The 19,418-nt window shown below is 35.4% G+C and overlaps 1 protein-coding gene across 4 annotated transcripts in view; it reads right to left on the bottom strand.

Moving 5' to 3' along the window:
* Window positions 1-19,163, bottom strand: part of Spart (spartin) — a 40,044-nt gene extending 20,881 nt beyond the window's left edge. The window contains exons 1-5 of one of the 4 annotated variants that reach the window (XM_076872397.1): window positions 18,937-19,163; window positions 11,738-12,546; window positions 8,101-8,298; window positions 5,057-5,206; window positions 1,114-1,237 (exon numbers count right to left, since the gene is read on the bottom strand). In XM_076872397.1, coding sequence (XP_076728512.1) covers window positions 1,114-1,237; window positions 5,057-5,206; window positions 8,101-8,298; window positions 11,738-12,544 — 1,279 coding nt within the window. In that variant the 5' untranslated portion in view covers window positions 12,545-12,546; window positions 18,937-19,163. Of the gene's footprint in view, window positions 1-1,113; window positions 1,238-5,056; window positions 5,207-8,100; window positions 8,299-11,737; window positions 12,547-14,570; window positions 14,639-18,686; window positions 18,848-18,936 lie in introns of those variants that run through there. The other 3 variants (XM_076872396.1, XM_076872398.1, XM_076872399.1) reach the window with 3 other exon arrangements.
* Between the last annotated feature and the right edge of the window lie 255 nt (window positions 19,164-19,418).

Below are 19,418 nucleotides of genomic sequence, written 5' to 3'. Positions count from 1 at the left end.
CCCAAAATCCATGTGTTAAAAGGCTTGGTCCCCAGAATGGTGCTATTAGGAGGTGCTATGGACCTTTAGAAGGTAGGGCCTTATGGGAGGAGAAAGGTTATTTAGGTCATTGGGATGTACCCTCAAAGGAGATGATAGAACCCCAATCTCCTCCTTTATTAGCTTGCTGGCTCATGAAGAAACCCCAATCTCTTCCTCTTTTTCTGTTTTCTTGCTCCACCATGTATATCCTATTCTCCCCACAAGTGCATCTTGTGCTTTTACCACCCAATCTTGAACTGGAACCAACAGAATTCTAGGTTAAATAAACCTTTCTCTTTCTAAAGAAAATTGCCTCAGTATTTCATTAGAGTAATAGAAGGCTAACTAACATACTTCCAAAATTGATGGATATCTTTTCATTTTTTTAGAGGGTGTCTTTTAGACTGTTGTGCTGCTATAACAAAATACCACAAATTACTGGCTTATAAACAATAAAAACTTATTTCTTATAGTTCTGGAGGCTGAGAAGTTTATGATCAAGGTGGCAACAGATTTGGAGTTTGATGGGGACGTACTTCCTTGTTCACCAAATGATACCTTTTAGTTGTGCCCATGAATACTGAATGGGGCAAGGCAGCTCTCTGGAGTCTCTCTGATAAGGGACTAATCTCATTTATGAAGGCTTGTCCCTCATGATTAACCTCCTAAAGGCACCATCTCCAAATACTATCACTTTAGGGGTTTGGATTTCAACATATAAACTGAGGGGAGAGGTTGAGGGGAGAGAACACAAACATTAGACCACACTAATGGAGGAATAGGCAAGGAAAGGGAAGAAATCTCAAAGGGGAAAGGAATTTTATATTCAAATCTACTTGAGAGTATGAGGATTTTTAAAGCTTTTCACTCCCAGTTTTCCCAAGAGTAAAATAGATAATATGTCAGCAAGAATTTATATTTACTTGACAACATATGGTTCTAAGACACTGGAGGAGTTCATTCTAATTTTAATTATTTCTATAATTGGTCATTTAAAAACAAAATACAAATTATAATCAAAATATTCCCTTATAAACAATACCTTCGGTAGTTATAGAGGTTTCAGGCCATAAGAGAAAAAATTCACAATACCTGATAAAATGTTTTGAGCCACTTTCTCACTCCATTCAGGCAATTCTTTTGCTTTTTCTTCTGAAACTGGCTCACAGGGTACAATGTGACTCAGATTAATTTCTTCATTTGAAGTATCTTTAGTCTAAATAGTAAAATATTTTAAAATGTGAAAGTTATCTAAGTAGTAGAGGGAACAATTATTATTTTATAAAATACTGAGCCAACAAATACTAGATAGATATAATTAGTAAAAATATCTCCAGTCAGCCTAGTTATTGAAAGTATTATAGAATACTATAATGGAACAGTGTTTTGGTGCACACCTGTAATTGTTTTTGGTGCACACCTGTAATTCAGGAGTCTGAGGAAGGAGGACTCCAAGTTTAAGGCCAGTCTGGGTGACATCAGTGAGACCATGTCTCAGAATAAAAAAGGCTAGGAATGTAACTTAGTGGTAGAATACTTTCCTAGCATGTGCCATGGCCTGGGCTTAATCCCCAGCACTGGCAAAATAATAATAGTAAAAATAATAATACAGAATTGTTATGAAGCTGAAAATTGTTCTGCTCTTGTGAATGTTTCCACCGGAATGAACTAAATACTATTAGAACTCCAAAACACCACTTATCAAATAATATTTAAATTGACTAATTTTTTTCTTTCTTTGACCAGATTATGTGTTCCTTCACACAAATTTCATTCTTATACATTAGAATGCACACATGGTACTTAAGAGTAAAAGATTTCTGCTAAATGATTCAATTGATAAGGTAAGAGCTTTCTGAATAAACTGGTTTTGGTAGGGATCAAATAAAAGTCTTAATTTAAACAAGTAAAAATATATAAACATAGAATGACCTGACCTTCCATTTAAATGGAAAAGGGGAGCATAGAAATTAATTAATGTGCTTTGCTAATGTAACAGCCTATTGCTACAATAGCTAGGGCCAACCCCCAAATCTCAAAGCCAAATTAACTCACTGTAAGAAATGAGAAATGAGGAACATGTTAACATAGACCTCATAGTATTACAAAACAACTTGAAAAACTAAAATTGAAATCAATCAAAAAAACAAATTCTACATGGAGAAGAAAAACCACTTGTAAGTAAAATCTGAAGACAAACTGGGTAAAATATTTGCAATTTCTATCTTCAACTATGGGTCAATATCCCTAATATATAAAGAACTCCTGAAAACTGAGAAAAGATCAACAAACCAATAGTAAAAATGAAGTACTTGAATAACAATACGCAGAAAACAAAACTGAAGGCCCTTTTAAGCACAGATGCTCAATATCATTCAAAATTGAATTAAGATATTCTATTATATCTTTTCTCATCTATCAGACTACCAAATACAGAAAGACTGACCACCTACCAGTCTGTTGACCAGGCTATAAGGAAATAGGTACACTATTCCCTCCTTATTTTTGGAAGATATGTTTCAAAACACCCAGTGGATGCCTGAAACCACACTGATAGCACTGAACCCTACAAATACTATTTTTTTCTATACATATATACCCATGGTAAAGTTTAACCTATTAATTAGGTACAGTTAGAAATATAGTTTGTGACAGCAAAACGAGCATAAATTTTTGTTCTTTTCATAATATCACAGAAAATTTATTCTTATCATAGATCTTAGAAACTTTGCATTTGACTTTTTCCCCCCTCCTTTTTACTTGAAGTAAGTACTTTATAGCTTCTCCTTGGCACCCACCTTTGCTCTTATGCATTGGGGGAATTATTAGGTAAAATAAGAATTATTTGAATCCAACCACTGCAATCCTGCAACAGTCCATCTGATAAATAAGATGGCTACAATCTACCTAAAGGAGAGGTAGAATATACAGTTCAGACACACTTGCCAAAAAGATAATTCATATCTCTGAAAGCATGGAGCAAGAAAGACATAAAATTTCATCAAGCTACTCAGAATGGTGCCTAATTTAAACATATTACTTCTGGAATTTTCCATAATACTTTCAGTCTGGTTGATCACAAGTAATCAAAACCACCAATATGTGATATGTGTGTGACTGCTGTACTGTAGTACAATCCTAGGAGGGCATTTTATAAACATCTACCAAAATTACAAATGCATTTATCTTTTGACTCAGTTTTCCCACTTCTAAGAATTTATCCAATTACTTACACACTAATGAATAAACAGATTTAGAAAGTTATTCATTGAAGCCTTATTTGTAATAGCAAAATATCAGAATCATGCAAAGCACTTCTCAGTAAGAGATTCATTAAAGAAACTATAATATATTCACAGAATGAATATAAGGGTTAAGGAAGTTTTCTATTTACTGAAATGGAACAATACTTAAGTTTACCTCCAAAGGAAAAAACAAAAACAAAAATCCCCTCACAGGAAAATCTATTATATTTTGTAAAAGTAAAAAAAAAAAAAAAAAAAAAAAAAAAAAAAGCGGGGCGGGGGGGGGTGGGGGGTGGGGGGGCTAGGGTATGGATTAACCATTTGTACTTGGTTTTGTCTGCCTCAAGAAACTCTGGAAAGATATATAAGATAAAAATAAAAGTGATTATAGTGGCAAGGGAAATGTGTGGACAGGGAAAAGATGAAGTAAAAGTAAAGCTGTTTAACTGTATATTCCTTTTTAATATCATTTGATTTTTCTAACACAGAAATATTATAAAAATGAACATCTAATGATATGGAAGAATTTCCAAATAAATATACAAGGAAGAAGCAATGCCAAAATTTATGTTAAAATAATATCTGGAGTATATTTGTTTGACTATGCTAAAATATAATCTGGAAGGAAAATAAGCTACTAACAATGTGAAAGAGTGGAGATAGGTGACTGGTGGACAGGAATGAGAGGCCAACTTACTATTCACTATATATCCTTTTATACCCTTTGATTTGGTTTCTTGGGATTAGCTTATTTAAAAAAATTTTTAAATTAAAATAAATGTCTTGGAATCATTTTAGACTCCCAAAGTGATTATAGTGGCAGGGGAAATGGTGGTCTAAGATGTTCAACATTAGTCATAGTGACACTTTCTGAGTAAATGTGAACTATTCATGTGATATTCATTAATTCCAAAGAAAATTAACAAGCAATGACCATGAACAATACAGCAACAAACAACAGTGAACTGCCTGCAATACATAAACATAAAATACTGTTTTCTTCATTGATTTACTTATATTACTACTCCTGCCTAGAATCTCCTTTAGTGTGCTATCATACTGTATGGTCAACTTTTCTTTATCATTCAAGACTCCCCTTGGTCATGATGTCCTCTAGGATGAGGTTCCCATACCATCCATCCCATCTATCCACACTTACCTATAAGATTAGGTTGAATCTTGTAATGATCGCATTAAATAAAAATTATTTCTTTGCTTATCTGTGCTTTCAACTATATAACTCCTTGAGATAAGAAATTTATACTTTTTCCAATACATATGCCCACTATTCTAATACTCAGTAATTTACTAAATTCTAATCCAAATATGCCATTCAGAGTATATTTAATAATCAGAACCTGAACAATTATAGAAGAAACTACTAAATATACTTTTAAGAAACCAAATCTCAGCTTTGTTTGCCCATCCATGAAAAATAAGGAACTGATAAAAATGGTAGAGTGCAAGAAAGAGTAGCATACCCAGCCCTAAGTTCTTGGTAAATACAGGAAAGTAGAGAACAATCTAAAACAAAAAGCAAGCACATCATTAATGATTAATTATTCAAATCTTTCAAGTATTGGAGAAAAACTATTCCCAAACACAGAATACCTTTTAAAATAGTTTAAGGAACAAATACTTGGTAAGAGAAATATTAAAGCTGATTCTAAGTGTCTTTGCTAATGAAATCTGCATAAGTGAATGTGTTTCAGTAAATGTGAAACCCATGAAACTGGCGAAAGGTACTATCATAAAAGAACACACCCACTCTCTTTTGCTCTTTCATTTACCTTTTTTCCACGTTTTCCTCTATGACGCATATCCTTGTTGCCTTGGTCTAATGAAGTGGCAGAAGCTTCTTCCTTCAATTGGTCAGAGGGGCATCTTGCTCTTCCAGGGATTTGGAATTCATTTTCCCCTTCTGCCCTTTGCCAGTTGGCCTAGGTCATAAAGGACTAACCTTAGCTCAAATCAGACTTAACTTTTGTTTTTGGTTCTTTTCCCTATCATTTTTATTTCCCATATTTTTTTATTGGTACATTATAATCATACACAATGACGGGACTCACTGTTACATATTCAGACATGCACACAATATAACAACATAATTTAGCCAATATCATTCCCAGTATTTCCCCTTTCTCTCCACTCCTCCAATCCTCTGGTCCCTCTCCTCCACTTTTTTCATGAGATTTCCCCTCCACCTTTCTTTTCCTTTTCCTCTCTGGCTTCCACATACAAGAAGAAACAGACAACTCTCAACTTTCTGAGTTTGGATTATTTAGCTTAACATAATGTTTTCAAGTTCCATTCATTTTCCTGCAAATGACAAAATGTCATTCTTTATGACTGAATAAAACCCCACTGTGTATGTACATAACATTTTCTTTATCTATTCACCCACTGACAGACATCTAGGCTGGTTCTATGGTTTGACTGTTGTGAATTGTGCTGCTCATGGCAATTCATGAACCACTATGGTTCGCTTACTTTAATTCTTTAGGATAAAGCTATACCAAGGAGTGGTATAGCTGGGTCATAAGGTGGTTCCATTATCTTTTGAGGAACCTACATACTTATTTCCAAAGTGGTTATACTAATTTATAACCCCACCAAATGTGTAAATGTGTTCCATTTTCTTTATATCCTCTCTAGCATCAATTATTGTTTGTATTCCTGATGGCTGCCATTCTAATTGGAGATGAATCTCAGTGAAGTTTTGATTTTCATTTCCCTAACTGCTAAGGAAGCTGAAGATATTTTCATATTTATTTATTAGCCGTTAGTATTTCTTTTGAGAAGTGTCTATTTTGTCCATTGGCCTATTTACTAATTTTTTCCATGTTTTTTGAGTTCTTTATATATTTTGGATTTTACTCCTCTGTCAGAATAAGAGCTAGCAAAGATTTTCTCTCATTCAGTAGCTTTTCTCTTTACATTCCTGCTAGATTGGTGTACAGAAATTTTTTTAATTTGATGCAATCCCAATTACTAATTTCTGATTATTATTTCCTGAGCTTGATGGATCCTACTGGGAAAGCTGTGCCTATATGTTAGATTGTTGACCCTACATTTTCTTCTAGGAGTTGCATAGTTTCTCTTTTAATTCCTAGGTCTTTGATCCATTTTGAGTTGACTTTTGTATAGGGTGAAAGATAAGAATCTAGTCTCATTCTTCTACATATGGATAACCAGTTTTACTAACACCATTTGTTAAAAAGATGACTTTCCTCCAGATGCATTAGATCATACTTCATGATACAATTATGCAAAAACCAGTGTTTGACAGTCTATAAACAACTATTTTTCTCTTCCCTAAACTTTTTTACCTCATCATCAAACCTCAAATCTCTAATGTTGTTTACACATATAATCTATAATAAATTTCAAAAAACAAAGCATAATGGTAACAGATTTTAGTATGTTATCTTTAAATCAGATGTGATAATTATATTTAATTAGGTAACCAATAATAAATTTTAGGAAATATATACAAGACTAAAATTGAGTTTAGAGGCAATTAACAAAACTCATGTCTACTCTGCATTGTTAAAAGCTGACTTTTTTATTTTCTGCATTTAATATAACAGGTATTCTATCAGCATACACCTTGCTGAATGAATGCTTTAAAGTCAAAACAAATAAAAATTATAGCTATTACCTTTTGTTTCAGTTGAGGTTCTGGAACAATATAGCAAAGTAAAAATAACATACAACCAAAAACTAAAATTAGAGAAAATTACATATACTATAACATAAAGTCTATTTAATTTCTTTTCAAAAGCCCAGTAATGTAAGTACAGCTCATTTTCCTGAGTTTGTAAATTCTTTCCCATGAACACACCAAGGCTACACATTTCTATACAAGTGATCATGTGTTTGCTAACATATATATCTTTGTATTTGTCCTGATGACTTCCCATCTCACCATTTAATAAAAAAACAGGTTAAATAATGGATTCCAAATGTTTGCTGACCAAAGGGAAGAACAAAAAATTATACTATCAGGCTGTTAAATGCAATCAATCCCGGATAACTGTCAACATTCATAATAAAAAAACATTATTCCCCTCTTGGCAAACAGTAGATGAGCAAAAACATTGGAAAACCTCAGATGAATCTATTTCAACCTTCCAATGAAAGGTTAAGTGTGTGGGCAGAAGAAACTGATTAAATAAGGAAACTTCACAGGATGATCACATTTTAAATCACATGTTCTTTTCTTTTCATTTGGCCTTCACATACCATGAGAACAAAGACAATTTACTCAATTGATATCTATTTGTAAAACACCAATCAGACGTCTTATGTCTAACAACTTATCAGCTAAGGCTAAAATTACCTTAATTTCATTTGGTACCAATTAATCCATTTTTCCAACCAAGCAATAACATACTAAAGGAAACAACAGCTAACATTCACAGAGCATAACCACTTGCTACCATTAATATAAATGCTTTAAAGTTTACCACAGCCCCATGAAGTTTAAAACATACTGTTTGCCAAGAGGGGTAAAATATTTTTTATCATGAATGTTGACAGTTATCTGGGATTGATTGCATTTAACATCTCCATTTTAAGGAAAGAGGACATTAAAGTCCATATAAGCTCAGTGAGAGCTGAGTTAAAGCAATATTAAGTGGAAAAATGTGAATTCCACAATCTTATCCACTATTTACAGCAAATTCCCAGCATGAAATTATGAACACAGAGAAAAATATAGATTCTTATCTTCTAACTCTTATCACATCAGATGTTGTAATAATTTCTTTAAAAGCAGAAGTGCTTATGTTAAAATAGATTTTTTTACCCTAATGACTATAATACAAATTACCTGGAGCCGAAGATCAGACATTTGTCTTAACAGATCCTCAAAGAGTTCTCTATCATCTTCTGGTAACTCAGAAGACAAGACAACTCCCACAAAGCAACCTGCTGCTTGTAACATTGTATCAGGAAACATATAGGCACCTACAGTACATTTCAGAACTGGGGATCTATCAGGAACCAGAGGGTACAACCAGTCACAAACCTGAAAGAATTAGGTAAAAAAAATTATCAATAAATGGAATAGATTTTCATCTATGTTATAATAAAATTGTTATAAAAAAATTTTAAAGTCTAAAACACATTTTAAAAGATTTTATAGAACCATCAACATCAATAAATACCTAATGAAAATTAATCATTTGCTAATCTGATGTTCCTGCAAGAAAACGTTAAAAATGCTATTGCTCCCCTAATAATGGTTTTAAAACTGATGGCCTTAAATAGTCGAGTGCTACCAATATGCTTCTAGCTTTAAATGTAAGAATCAAAGTGAATTAATTATTCAAATTAGACATCCTTTGTGGAAATGTACAAACTCAAACTGTTTTCCAGTACTACACATGTTATTTACTAATTTAAAACAATCCTATGAAATTGGTATTTAATGATAACATGAAAATATAAAAACTGTACATATTAACAGGGTACCATATAATATCTCAATACACATATACCCTGCACAATGTTCAAGTCAGGTTAAACATTTATTTCCTCAAACATTTATCATTCTTTATGCTAAAAACTTTCAAAATCCTTTCTTTTAGCTTTTTGCAATGTACATTATATTATTATCTGTAGTTACCCTACAATGCAATAGCATACCAGAATTTCTTGCTCCTAACTATAATTTGGTTCCCATCGATCAGTCCTACCTCATCCCTCTCCCAACCTCACCCTCATTTACAGCCCTCTGGTAACCACCATTCAACTTCCATGAGATCAACATTTTTAGATTCCACATCAGGGAAATCCTGGTTCCTGTCTTTCTGTGCTTGACTTATTTCACTTCACTTAATGACCTCTAGGTTCCATCAATACTGACACAAATGACAGGGTTTCATTCTTTTTTGCAGTGAATAGTATTACATTGTGCATATACACTATATGTTATCAATTCATCAACTGATAGGCACTTAGTTTTTATTTCAAAGCAGTATTATTGTAATTTTTTTGCATATTGACACTGAAGCACAAACAGGTTAACTAATTTGCTAAGGGTCAACAATTAAAAAGTAAAGGTAGGATTTGAGATCATGCAGTCTGAATCAGAAAAGAACTGTTTTAATTAAAAACCTAGCACTCATAACGTAAAATATTTTTTTTAAACCCCAAGAGAACCAACCATGACAGAGCTAGAAGAGATTAAGATACGTTTGTGTACTCACTATGTATTATGAAATTAAGACAAAATAACACAAAGTGCTCCTGCAATGCAATCTGGGGAGGGCAGTTTATACACTTTGACTTAAATTCAAATCATGGCTATCTAAATTCACGAGATTAATTTTAAATCAGAATTTCCAAATGCATTCATTTCTAATATGTTGACATTCTTTCAGTAACCAAAATTTTATTGTGCACAACTTCCAGAACACTATTATCATAAAGAAAATTGGAAAGCCAATTTATTAAAACAATGTGTGATGAATGTAAGTCAAAGAGCATGAGAAATTTCATATGAAAGACGGAAAACTCTGATACAGTACCATCATCTCTAACCAACAAAATAAAAACATGTAAGAACTAGAATACTCAAGTGACTCCTAGAAAGGGCCTAATAAGCACTTTAAAATTCTTTTTCTTTCACATATTCTTTTCTATTCATCCCAAAGTCACTTCTTTTATAAAAGTCAAACTTCAGACAGCTACAAAAAAAGTACAGTCTTCCAAAATGACGTTGGGTAATTCACAAACTCTTAATATCTGAGTAGTTATGTATTTTAATATGTACCAAGAAAAAAACATGCTTTCCTTGATTTCAGTTGTTACTGGTTTGATAAAATTAACAAGTGAAAATAAAAATATTAACAAAGTAATAGGATTATAATTTTGACAAAAAAAATTGTAGGTTATTGTAAAATGACCACAGTTTGTGAAAATCTTTATGTACTTTACTACAATTTCTTTAAAATTCATTGTCACCTTGACTATTTGAACTGGATATCCCCAATTCTTTCTAAGAAAAACTCTTAAGGGGTTGGGGCAACTTTCAATAACATCAGTTATAACATACCAATTTTCTAAGTGAAGATAATTCAATCCAGATGAGATTTAGTCTCAATGGAGGAAAAACAGTCAAGAGATTTTGGGGGTGGGGAGAATGCTGCCACATATAACTGAAAAATTCTAGCAATTAACTCTTCATCATTATATTTTGGCAACTAATTTCTCCTGAATTAAAAAATATTAATTCCTTAATAACTTCTAGGTTCTTTAAACAACATTCAAGTTAACTCCATGTAAAAGCTACATATCTTTAAAAAAGAACTTAGTATACATAAGAAAAAAATAGTGCTATAACTAAGCCACATAATCTGAACTCTGGGTGAAAATACTTTGCTTAAATAGTGATTTCTCATTGATGCAAACTCCTTTGTTATACTCAATGTATAACAAGTTCTTATTTCAAGAGTCTATCTCCCTTGTTTCTACCTGCAACCTTTTAAAAGCAGGTTTTAATGAACTATCACATTCAGAATACCTCACTAAATCCACAGCAATGCCTCTAACATTAACTATGATTTAGTGGCAGTCTTTGCACTTGGACCAACTACATTCTGGTAAACTCATCTGTAGTTTCTAACTTTATGTTAGATTTTGGGCTGGATCTTTTTTTTTTTTTTTTTTTAATGCTTACAGTAGCTGTCCTGTGCAGATGTTTGGCAACATGCCTATCCTTAACCATGATGCTGGCAGCAACCACTCTCTAGCTGCAATAACTGAAAATGTCTGCAGATGTACTCAAAAGTTTCCTCGAGGGGCAAAATTGCTCCTAGTTGAGGACTACTACTCTAGACAGTGCTGATTCTAGCCCAGTTCAGACGCTCAGCTGGGTCTTGATAACATTTGTGGATATTTACAATTACACAGCCACATGAATTACATACATAACTTGTATATATTACATAACTTGAAATTAAAGTTACTAGGTAACTCCAGGTAAAGAATTAAAAACTTAAGAATAAACACTCTGGGCTGGGGATGTGGCTCAAGTGGTAGCGCGCTCGCCTGGCATGCGTGCGGCCCGGGTTCGATTCTCAGCACCACATACAAACAAAGATGTTGTGTCCGCCAAAAAAACTAAAAAAAAAAAAATTAAATTAAATTAAAAAAAATAATAATAATAAACACTCTGATGTTCCTTAGGTCCTATCATCACAAATACCAAAACAAGACCTCATTATCTTAAAAAAAGAAAAAAAAATGAAAGGAAAAGAAAATCAAACAGAAATGTAGATGTTCAAAGCTCATAAATACATTTAAGAAGAAAGTAGAACTTAAATATTTTTTCACTTGTCTTACAATCCTAGATACATTATAAATGTTGTCAAAAATGATGCAAAGATGTCATTTTATATATATATGATATGTAGATGTCTAAATATATTTGAAATCATGTTTTATGTTTTCCTCTAACTTACCTGAAGAAACCCAGGAGGACGGTTTAGAACTGTATCAAGAGAATTATCCAAGAATCTCACAATTCGAAGGTACCCAGGATATGAAGGTGCACTAACCTCCCCTGCAGGATTTACAAAAAAAATCTGTACTCCATTTGGTATCAAAATCAACTCGTCTGCATCTAGCCCTAAGGTCTCAAGAGGAGGTGGCTGAGAATGATTCCTATAGAAGTCTTCTCCCACTGACGAAAACTCCCCAGAATCTGTTCCATAGGACACAGTGTAGTGACCCTCTGCAGCCTGAGGAGTATAAGCAGGAGGAGCTTCTGATGGACAGCCTGGAGATGGTAAGGACAAAGAAGGTGTAGCCACCAACCCTGCACTTAAGGCTGAAGTGTTTCCATCTACTTCAGCATGCTGAGGAGGTAAATTAAAGGACTGAGGCTCTGGTGACTTTTCACCCATGTCTTTAGGTGGAAATTCTGGATATAACTTAGGTACCTCCTGAAGGTCATTCCGCAGAGAAGTAGCAAGGCCCTTCTCTAGAATTTCTAACCTCGTGCGTACATTCTGTAGTGTTTCTTTCATTTTCTGTTGCATTTGTCTAGCAGATTCCCACTCAGGGCCTGTGTGTTCAGCTTCAGTTGATACAATGCTGATTCCCCTGAGCAGGTGTCCTATTCCTTGTTTATAGTAGTTCTTTGCTTCTTCCTTCTGACCTAATTCATCTGTATTCAGTCCTTTATTAACAAATAAAAAGGCTTTTTTATATGCTTCCTTGATGATCTTGATTTCAGCAGGTTCTCCATCTTGTGGCTCTTGCTCCATAACTGCAAAATAGAAAACATTCGTAATTATCTTGCTTAACTGTTTACTTCTCTAGTATCCACCTCATCTACCTGAATATATTTAAAGAGGACAGTTTTCTCTGTCTTGTTCACTATGGCATCCCCTAAGCTTACTCTTAGTTTTGACACAGAGAAAGCATCCAATATGTAACTGATGAACAGATAAAGGCTCTTGGGTCCAAATATCTTATTAATTAAAAACAGAATAGAACACATCAAAATACGTCTATTAAGTAATTTTTTGTTCCTGTTTCTTACAATAAATGAAATAGTTCTCTATGTCAAAATTTAGCACTGGAACAAAAGAATCTCATTCTGAAATTCATTGCTAATATAAATCCAGATTATCTCTAGCTAATAAAAAAATGAGTTGAATCATACTTTAGAAAGGACAAATGAGAAAAATTTCAATTATGTATAGTTAGCATTATTCCCTCCCCAAACCTTACTGACTTTAAAGATGATTAAAATGGCATGCCTATTTTTCATAATGAGAAAAAGACATTAACAGGCATTTTTCACACACATACACACACAAAGACTCAAAAGCCACGTGAAAAGGTGTTCAACACATTATTTCTCAGGAAAATAAAACTAAAATCCACAGTGATTTTCAGATGGCAAAAATTTAAAAACTGTTAGAAAAACATAAATGAAGAGCTGGGAATATAGCTCAGCTGGTAGAGTGCTCGAATGCACAAGGCCCTGGGTTCAAACTCCAGCACCACAAAAAAAAAAAAAAAAAAGAAAGAAACTTTGCTGCTGGAAAAAATGGCACACCACTTTGGAAAACGGGCAATTTTTATTAAAGCTGAACATTCATTTACTCTATGACCCAGCAATTCCATTTGCAGGTAGGAGTGTGTGTGTGTTTGTGTGTGTGTGTGTGCGCGCGCCAAAATATGTACAGTTCTCTCTAATCTGCAGATTCATTTTCCATGGTTTAAGTTACATAAGGTTAACCATGTTCTGAAAATATTAAATGGAAAATTCCAGAAAGAATTCATAAGTTTTAAACTGTGCACTGTTTTGAGTAGTGTTACAAAATCTCACTCCAACCCACCAAGAATGTGAATAATCTCTCTGGCCAGCATATCCATGTATTTGCCCATCATTTAGTAGCCATCTTGGTTATCAGATCAACCACAGTACTATAGTGCTTGTATTCAAGTAACTCTTATTTTACTTAATAATGGCCCCAAAGCACAAAGCAGTTGTGTTGGTAAAAATTTGGCTGTATCAAAAAGAAGCTGTAAAAGTGCTTAATATAAGTGAAAAAGTTCCCAACTTAATAAATAAATAAAAAAAAATCAATGTTGAGGTTGCCAAGATCTATGGTAATAATGAATCTTCTTCTATCTATGCAATTTAAAAAGAAGGAAAAAGATATTCATGCCAGTATTACTGTCATATCTCTAAATTCAAAAGTTACAGCTACAGTGTGCAATAAGTGCTGAGTTAAGACAGAAAACTCATTAAATTTATGGGTGGAAGACATGAACACAATGTGTCCTGACTAATTGGCAGTGTGTTGCAACAGAAAGCACTGAGTCTATAGAAAGACTTAGTAAGTCTTGCTATAGCAAGGGATTCCCTAAAAAAAAAAAAAAAAAATATATATATATATATATATATATATATATATATATACACACACACACACACACACATCAAAAATCACTTAATGCAAATAAGGAGTAGTTACACAGATTCAACATTAGCTTTGGGCCAAACTGCATATGCTGATGAGAAATTGCTGCTACAAGAGTTGAAGAAGTCAATAAAGGAAAATGGGATACCATCCAACACAATTCTTCAACTGCAATGAAACCACTCTGGTTTTTTTTTGTTGTTGTTGTTTGTTTATTTGATTTATTTATTTATTTTTTGATGGGGAGGGTTACCAGGGATTGAACTCAGGGGCACTCAATCACTGAGTCACATCCCCAGCCCTACTTTGTATTTTATTTAGAGACAGGGTCTCACTGAGTTAATTAGCACCTCACTTTTGCTGAGGCTGGCTTTGAACTCTCAATCCTCCTGTCTCAGTCTCCTGAGCCACTGGGATCACAGACTTGGGCCACGGCACCCGGTGAAACCACTTTCTTCTTGAAGAAGTCCTACAAGTGCAAAGGAAGCACTGTGGCATAAAATATGGAAGGCCATACAAAAATTTCTAATTACATGTTCTTCTGAACAGTCTCAGTAAAAGACCTCCGGGACTACCAAGGACCCTAAACATGGACGTCATCAACTCCTGACATCCAATAATCAACATAGTCATGATTCTATGGTCCAGGATCACCCAAAGCAGAGGATACATCTAGAGTCTATCAATACATCAGAACTTAAATAGTAGCCTAATAATACCACATTAAATGTCTATGTCATTCATCTCATCACGCAGACAATGTACCATCTCACATCAACAAAAAGGTGAATAAACTCCACTGTATTTTAAGAAAGAACACATTTATATAACTTTTATCAAGATATATTATAATTTTGCTATTTTATCAACATTTGTTAATTTCTTATTATGCCTAAGTTTTAAGTTAACTTTATCACAGACATATATGTACAGGAAAAATAATGTATATATAGGGTTCAGTATCATCCATGACAACAAGCATCCATGTAGGGTCTTAGAAAATATCTCCCCTGAATAAGTCTGTGTTTCTCTCTGTGTGTGTATAAACACACACATGCAAACAGTCAAATATCACAAAATGTGAGGGAAACTTCTAACATTAAGATAAAAATAAAAATGATGCATTTGGATGAAAAGAACGACATGCAGGGAAAAAATTAAACCCTATCATTTATAACAACATGCAGAAATACTGAATCCATAAAATAAAAATAAGATGAAAATGCACCCAAAAGAGGGAGTGTTTGGAAATTAAATAAAAATATAGCTAGAAAGAAAAAATTAGTAGAGGAATAAAAAAATAAAGATTATAGGCTGGGAGTGGTGGCACAGTAATTCAAGCTACTTTGGAGGCTGAGGAAGATCATGAGTTCAAGGCCAGCCTAGACAATTTAGTAAGAGCCTGTCTCAAAAAATAAAAGGAACTGGAGATATAGCTCAGTGGCAGAGCAACTCTGGGTTCTCTCCCCAGTACTAAACAAATAAAAAAAGGCTACAAAATCATGAAAAAATGTCCAGGAAGCAGAGCAAAGGGATTTAAAAAAGAAAGAAAAAATAGGTAAGAAAATCCAGAAAGTTCAACATCTGAAAACTAAAACTTTCAGAAAAAAAGAATAGCCAAAAAAAATAAGGGATGAAAGAGTAGTATAAAATTCACAGAATTTACCATAACTGGAAAACATAAATTTCCAGATTTAAAAAGACCCATAAGGATGGGATGAAAAAAGATTCACATCAGGAACATACAATGAAATTTCAGAAAACTGGGCTCAAAGGGACCCTCTTAAAAGGCTTAAAAAAAGAAAAATAAGAGTATTAAGGAACTTCCTCAAGGCAACAAGTAAAATTTAAAATAAAATGGTAAAATTTATTCATAATTCTTAGTAAAAACACTTCAAGCCCAGCCAAATGACTGCCCAGCTACTAGATCCTGTTTCTGGGATTCCATGTTTGGAGAAAGGAATCCCAACCAAGACTCATGATGGAAAATTCTCAAGATGCAACCTATTCAGATTAGGGTAGAAATAACTCCAGAAAAGATTTCTTCAAGAAACTAAAATTGACAGAAGACTTAATATACTTTTAATTTATGAGAATAATAGAATTAATTGTAAGAGGATTCAAAGTTTACTTTGTGACAAATACATGGATAATTAAGGAAATACTTAACAAGACAATTATTAACTCCGGGGGAAAACAAGATGACTAAACTAGAAACAAAAAATAACCATTGGATATTACGTTCCGGTTTTGATTAGTGTCATAATAACCAGAATGTGAATAATTCAAGATAATAATTCATAATAATGTGAATCTTGATGTTAGCAAAATTATGGAAGAACCATTTTGAAAGATGGAATATGGATAGATAGAAAGTTTATGTGCTTGTGGTATACAACAATAGGGCTAAAACTTACCGAGGCCCTAATGAGAACCTATTTCTAAATTAAAAATATCTAAAAGGCTGGGGATGTGACTCAGTGGGTGAGGACCCCTGAGTTCAAACCCCAGTACCCACCCTCCTAAAAAAACAAAAGAACCCTGATAACCCCCTTTCCCTGGAATTACACCTATTGCTGTGTCATCAAAATGTCTTCCCTTTACACAGACCCAAACCCCCTCTTCCTTCCAAAATCATGGGAAAACATTCTACATTCCACCTCCCTCTTAAGGTACAAGAAAGATAAGAGTAAGAGAATAGCAAGAAAGCAGGGGCCTATCATATTCCTAAGTAGTTATTGAGTATCTTGAAAAGGTAAAAAATGATTTCACATGCTTTAATTTTTCAGTGTTGGAAAAGTCTTTGAAAAGTCAACCTAAGGTATTAAATAGAGTACCTTCACCAGTATAATAGTCATGACAAATCAAAATCTATTTCCAAATACTATGATAAACTTGTTATATTATTTAAACCTTCTAATAAAATAAGTAAAAAAGGCATTTAATTTCACATATAACTATATGTATATGCCTTAAAAACCCCTCGCGCTTGCAGAGGTAAAACTCTGAACCAAAATACTTGGCAACTTAATTCAATCCCATAAATAATGAAGGTAGTAAACAATTATGTTTAACAAGCAAAATCGCCAAATAGTTTTTTAATAATACAGCATTTAATCTCCCTAGAGCTAGCAGAAGTTAGTCTAATGTATGCCTGCCAGCCAATCTGGCCCTTTTAAAAAGAAACAGGGTTTTTTTCTTTACAATTTACTTTTTATTATTTAAATTATATATTGACAAATCAGTTGTGTTTATGGGGTATGAAGTGATGGTATATTTGGGTTTTTAATATGGAATGATTACATCTAATTTATCAATCACCTCAAATATTTGATAATTTTTGAAATGAAAACATTTGAGGCTTTATCTGATACTGAAATGTACAACAGTCAATTAGCTATATTCAACATTCTGCGCAACAGATCTTAAAAAAAAAAAAATCACTCATTCCTCCTATTGACGTGGGGAGGGGGGTGGAGAAATGAAATGAGAGTGGTTTTTTTGTATTATCTGTATGCAATTCCCTCTGTAACATCCTACCCCATCTTACCCTATTCTGGCTTGCTGGGCAAATTGTTTCAATAAGCACCACATAGTATAAAGGCTTCCTGTTTCAAAGGGGTCATATGAAACCACCAAATTAAGTGAACACAAAAGGGAGGGAATCAGAAACTGGAATATTCATTCTTTGACGGGGGGTGGGGAGAATATTCTTATATATTGCCGTTATTTTTCTTTTGTCAACTTCAAAAAATGTTAAACTCTTAAATAGTTGAAGCAGTAACAAATAAGGAAACCTCGAGGGTCCTCAAAAGACTACTACAGCAATCCACCGGCGTGGAAAAGGGAGTGGGAAACGGGCCAACCCTACAGTAACGCAATAATGCCTTGTCATTACAGCGCGCATTCCGAGAGAAACTTTCCAGACACACAACTAGGTCAGAGATCCTCTGCGGCGCTCAGTCCCTAGCAAACATCAACCAAAGTATTCGAAAGAGTAAAACCCCACGTTATGCATTCCCAATATAATTACTGTTGGTTGTGGAGTTTGAGCAAAAGACACGCTTCCGACTCGGGAGGCCGAGAACGCAGAGGGAGGGGAAGCCCCGGTGAAGAGCGGAGGTGGGGCCGCACAAACAGCCAACTGATAACCCGGGAGGACCGCGATCTGGGAGTGGCGGGGGCGGGAGGGTGCGCACCATCCCGACAATAAGACGGAGGGGAAGGGAGGCCGACGGTTCCTTAAACAGGGGATGGGGATTCACTAAGAACTTCTCGAACTGCTCTCCCCAGAAATGGCACCCTGTGACGAAAGTTCGTTGAGACCTGGACACCGGGCCGGCCTCCTAGGCCCCGCTTCCCGCCCTCCCACACCTGCCCGCCAGGCCGAGCCCACCCGACCCCGGGCGCCAGGCCACCAGCCAGGCAGCGTGGGGTCCGCGCGGGGGCGACTCGCTCGCCGCCGCCCCACCTGTGCCTTCCAGACCTCGGGCGCTACGGCACCGCCCAGAGAGCTCCCCGCCTGGCCGCCGCAACCCGGGGCTCCGCAAGCCACAGTCCAGAGGCTGCGAGTGCCCGCGCGCGTCGGCGGCTCACAAAGCGTTCCAGGCCGCGCGCGCCACGTCACGCGCCGCCTCCTCGCCGCCACGTGACGCCCACGCGGGCGTCTTTCCCACGCACTCGTCACCAGCCCGCCCAGAGTAGGTTCTGCGCTCTCTGACCTTCCAAACGGTGCAGGGGAGGACGTCAGTCGGCTTTGAACCCAGGAACCACCATAAAACCTTAGCGAGAGGAGGGAGCGAGGAAACCCAGGAGAACCTCGTGGGTCAGCCACTCAACACGACCCCCTAACCAGGGTCTCCGCGGCCACGTCGGCCGCCCCTGCGCCTGCGCAATCTCTACCAGCCCCAGGAAAGGGAGACATCTGGAGACTCTAGGAAAAGAGCAGTGGATCGTGACAGCTTGTGGCCGCTGGAGGGAGCCGCAGGCGCTGTGCACCTGGGAACAAAGGCTGATCAGCAGGTCCGGAGCCCAGCCCTCATAACTACAGGACCCAGAGAATGGTTTGCCCGCCTAAGGGTCTCAATAGGTTAGAACATTTGTACCAATGTCGTAGAAAACATAAGATTTCTGATGATAAGACATTATCAATGGGCTTATAGAATGCTAAAAATGGAAGTGCATAACTCACTTGAATCAAACG

This window comes from Callospermophilus lateralis, chromosome 12 (assembly GCF_048772815.1).
Source record: "Callospermophilus lateralis isolate mCalLat2 chromosome 12, mCalLat2.hap1, whole genome shotgun sequence".
Taxonomy (NCBI): Eukaryota; Metazoa; Chordata; class Mammalia; order Rodentia; family Sciuridae; genus Callospermophilus; species Callospermophilus lateralis.
The sequence above is the reverse complement of the archived record's forward strand: the minus strand, read 5'-3'. Positions and strand labels throughout refer to the sequence as shown.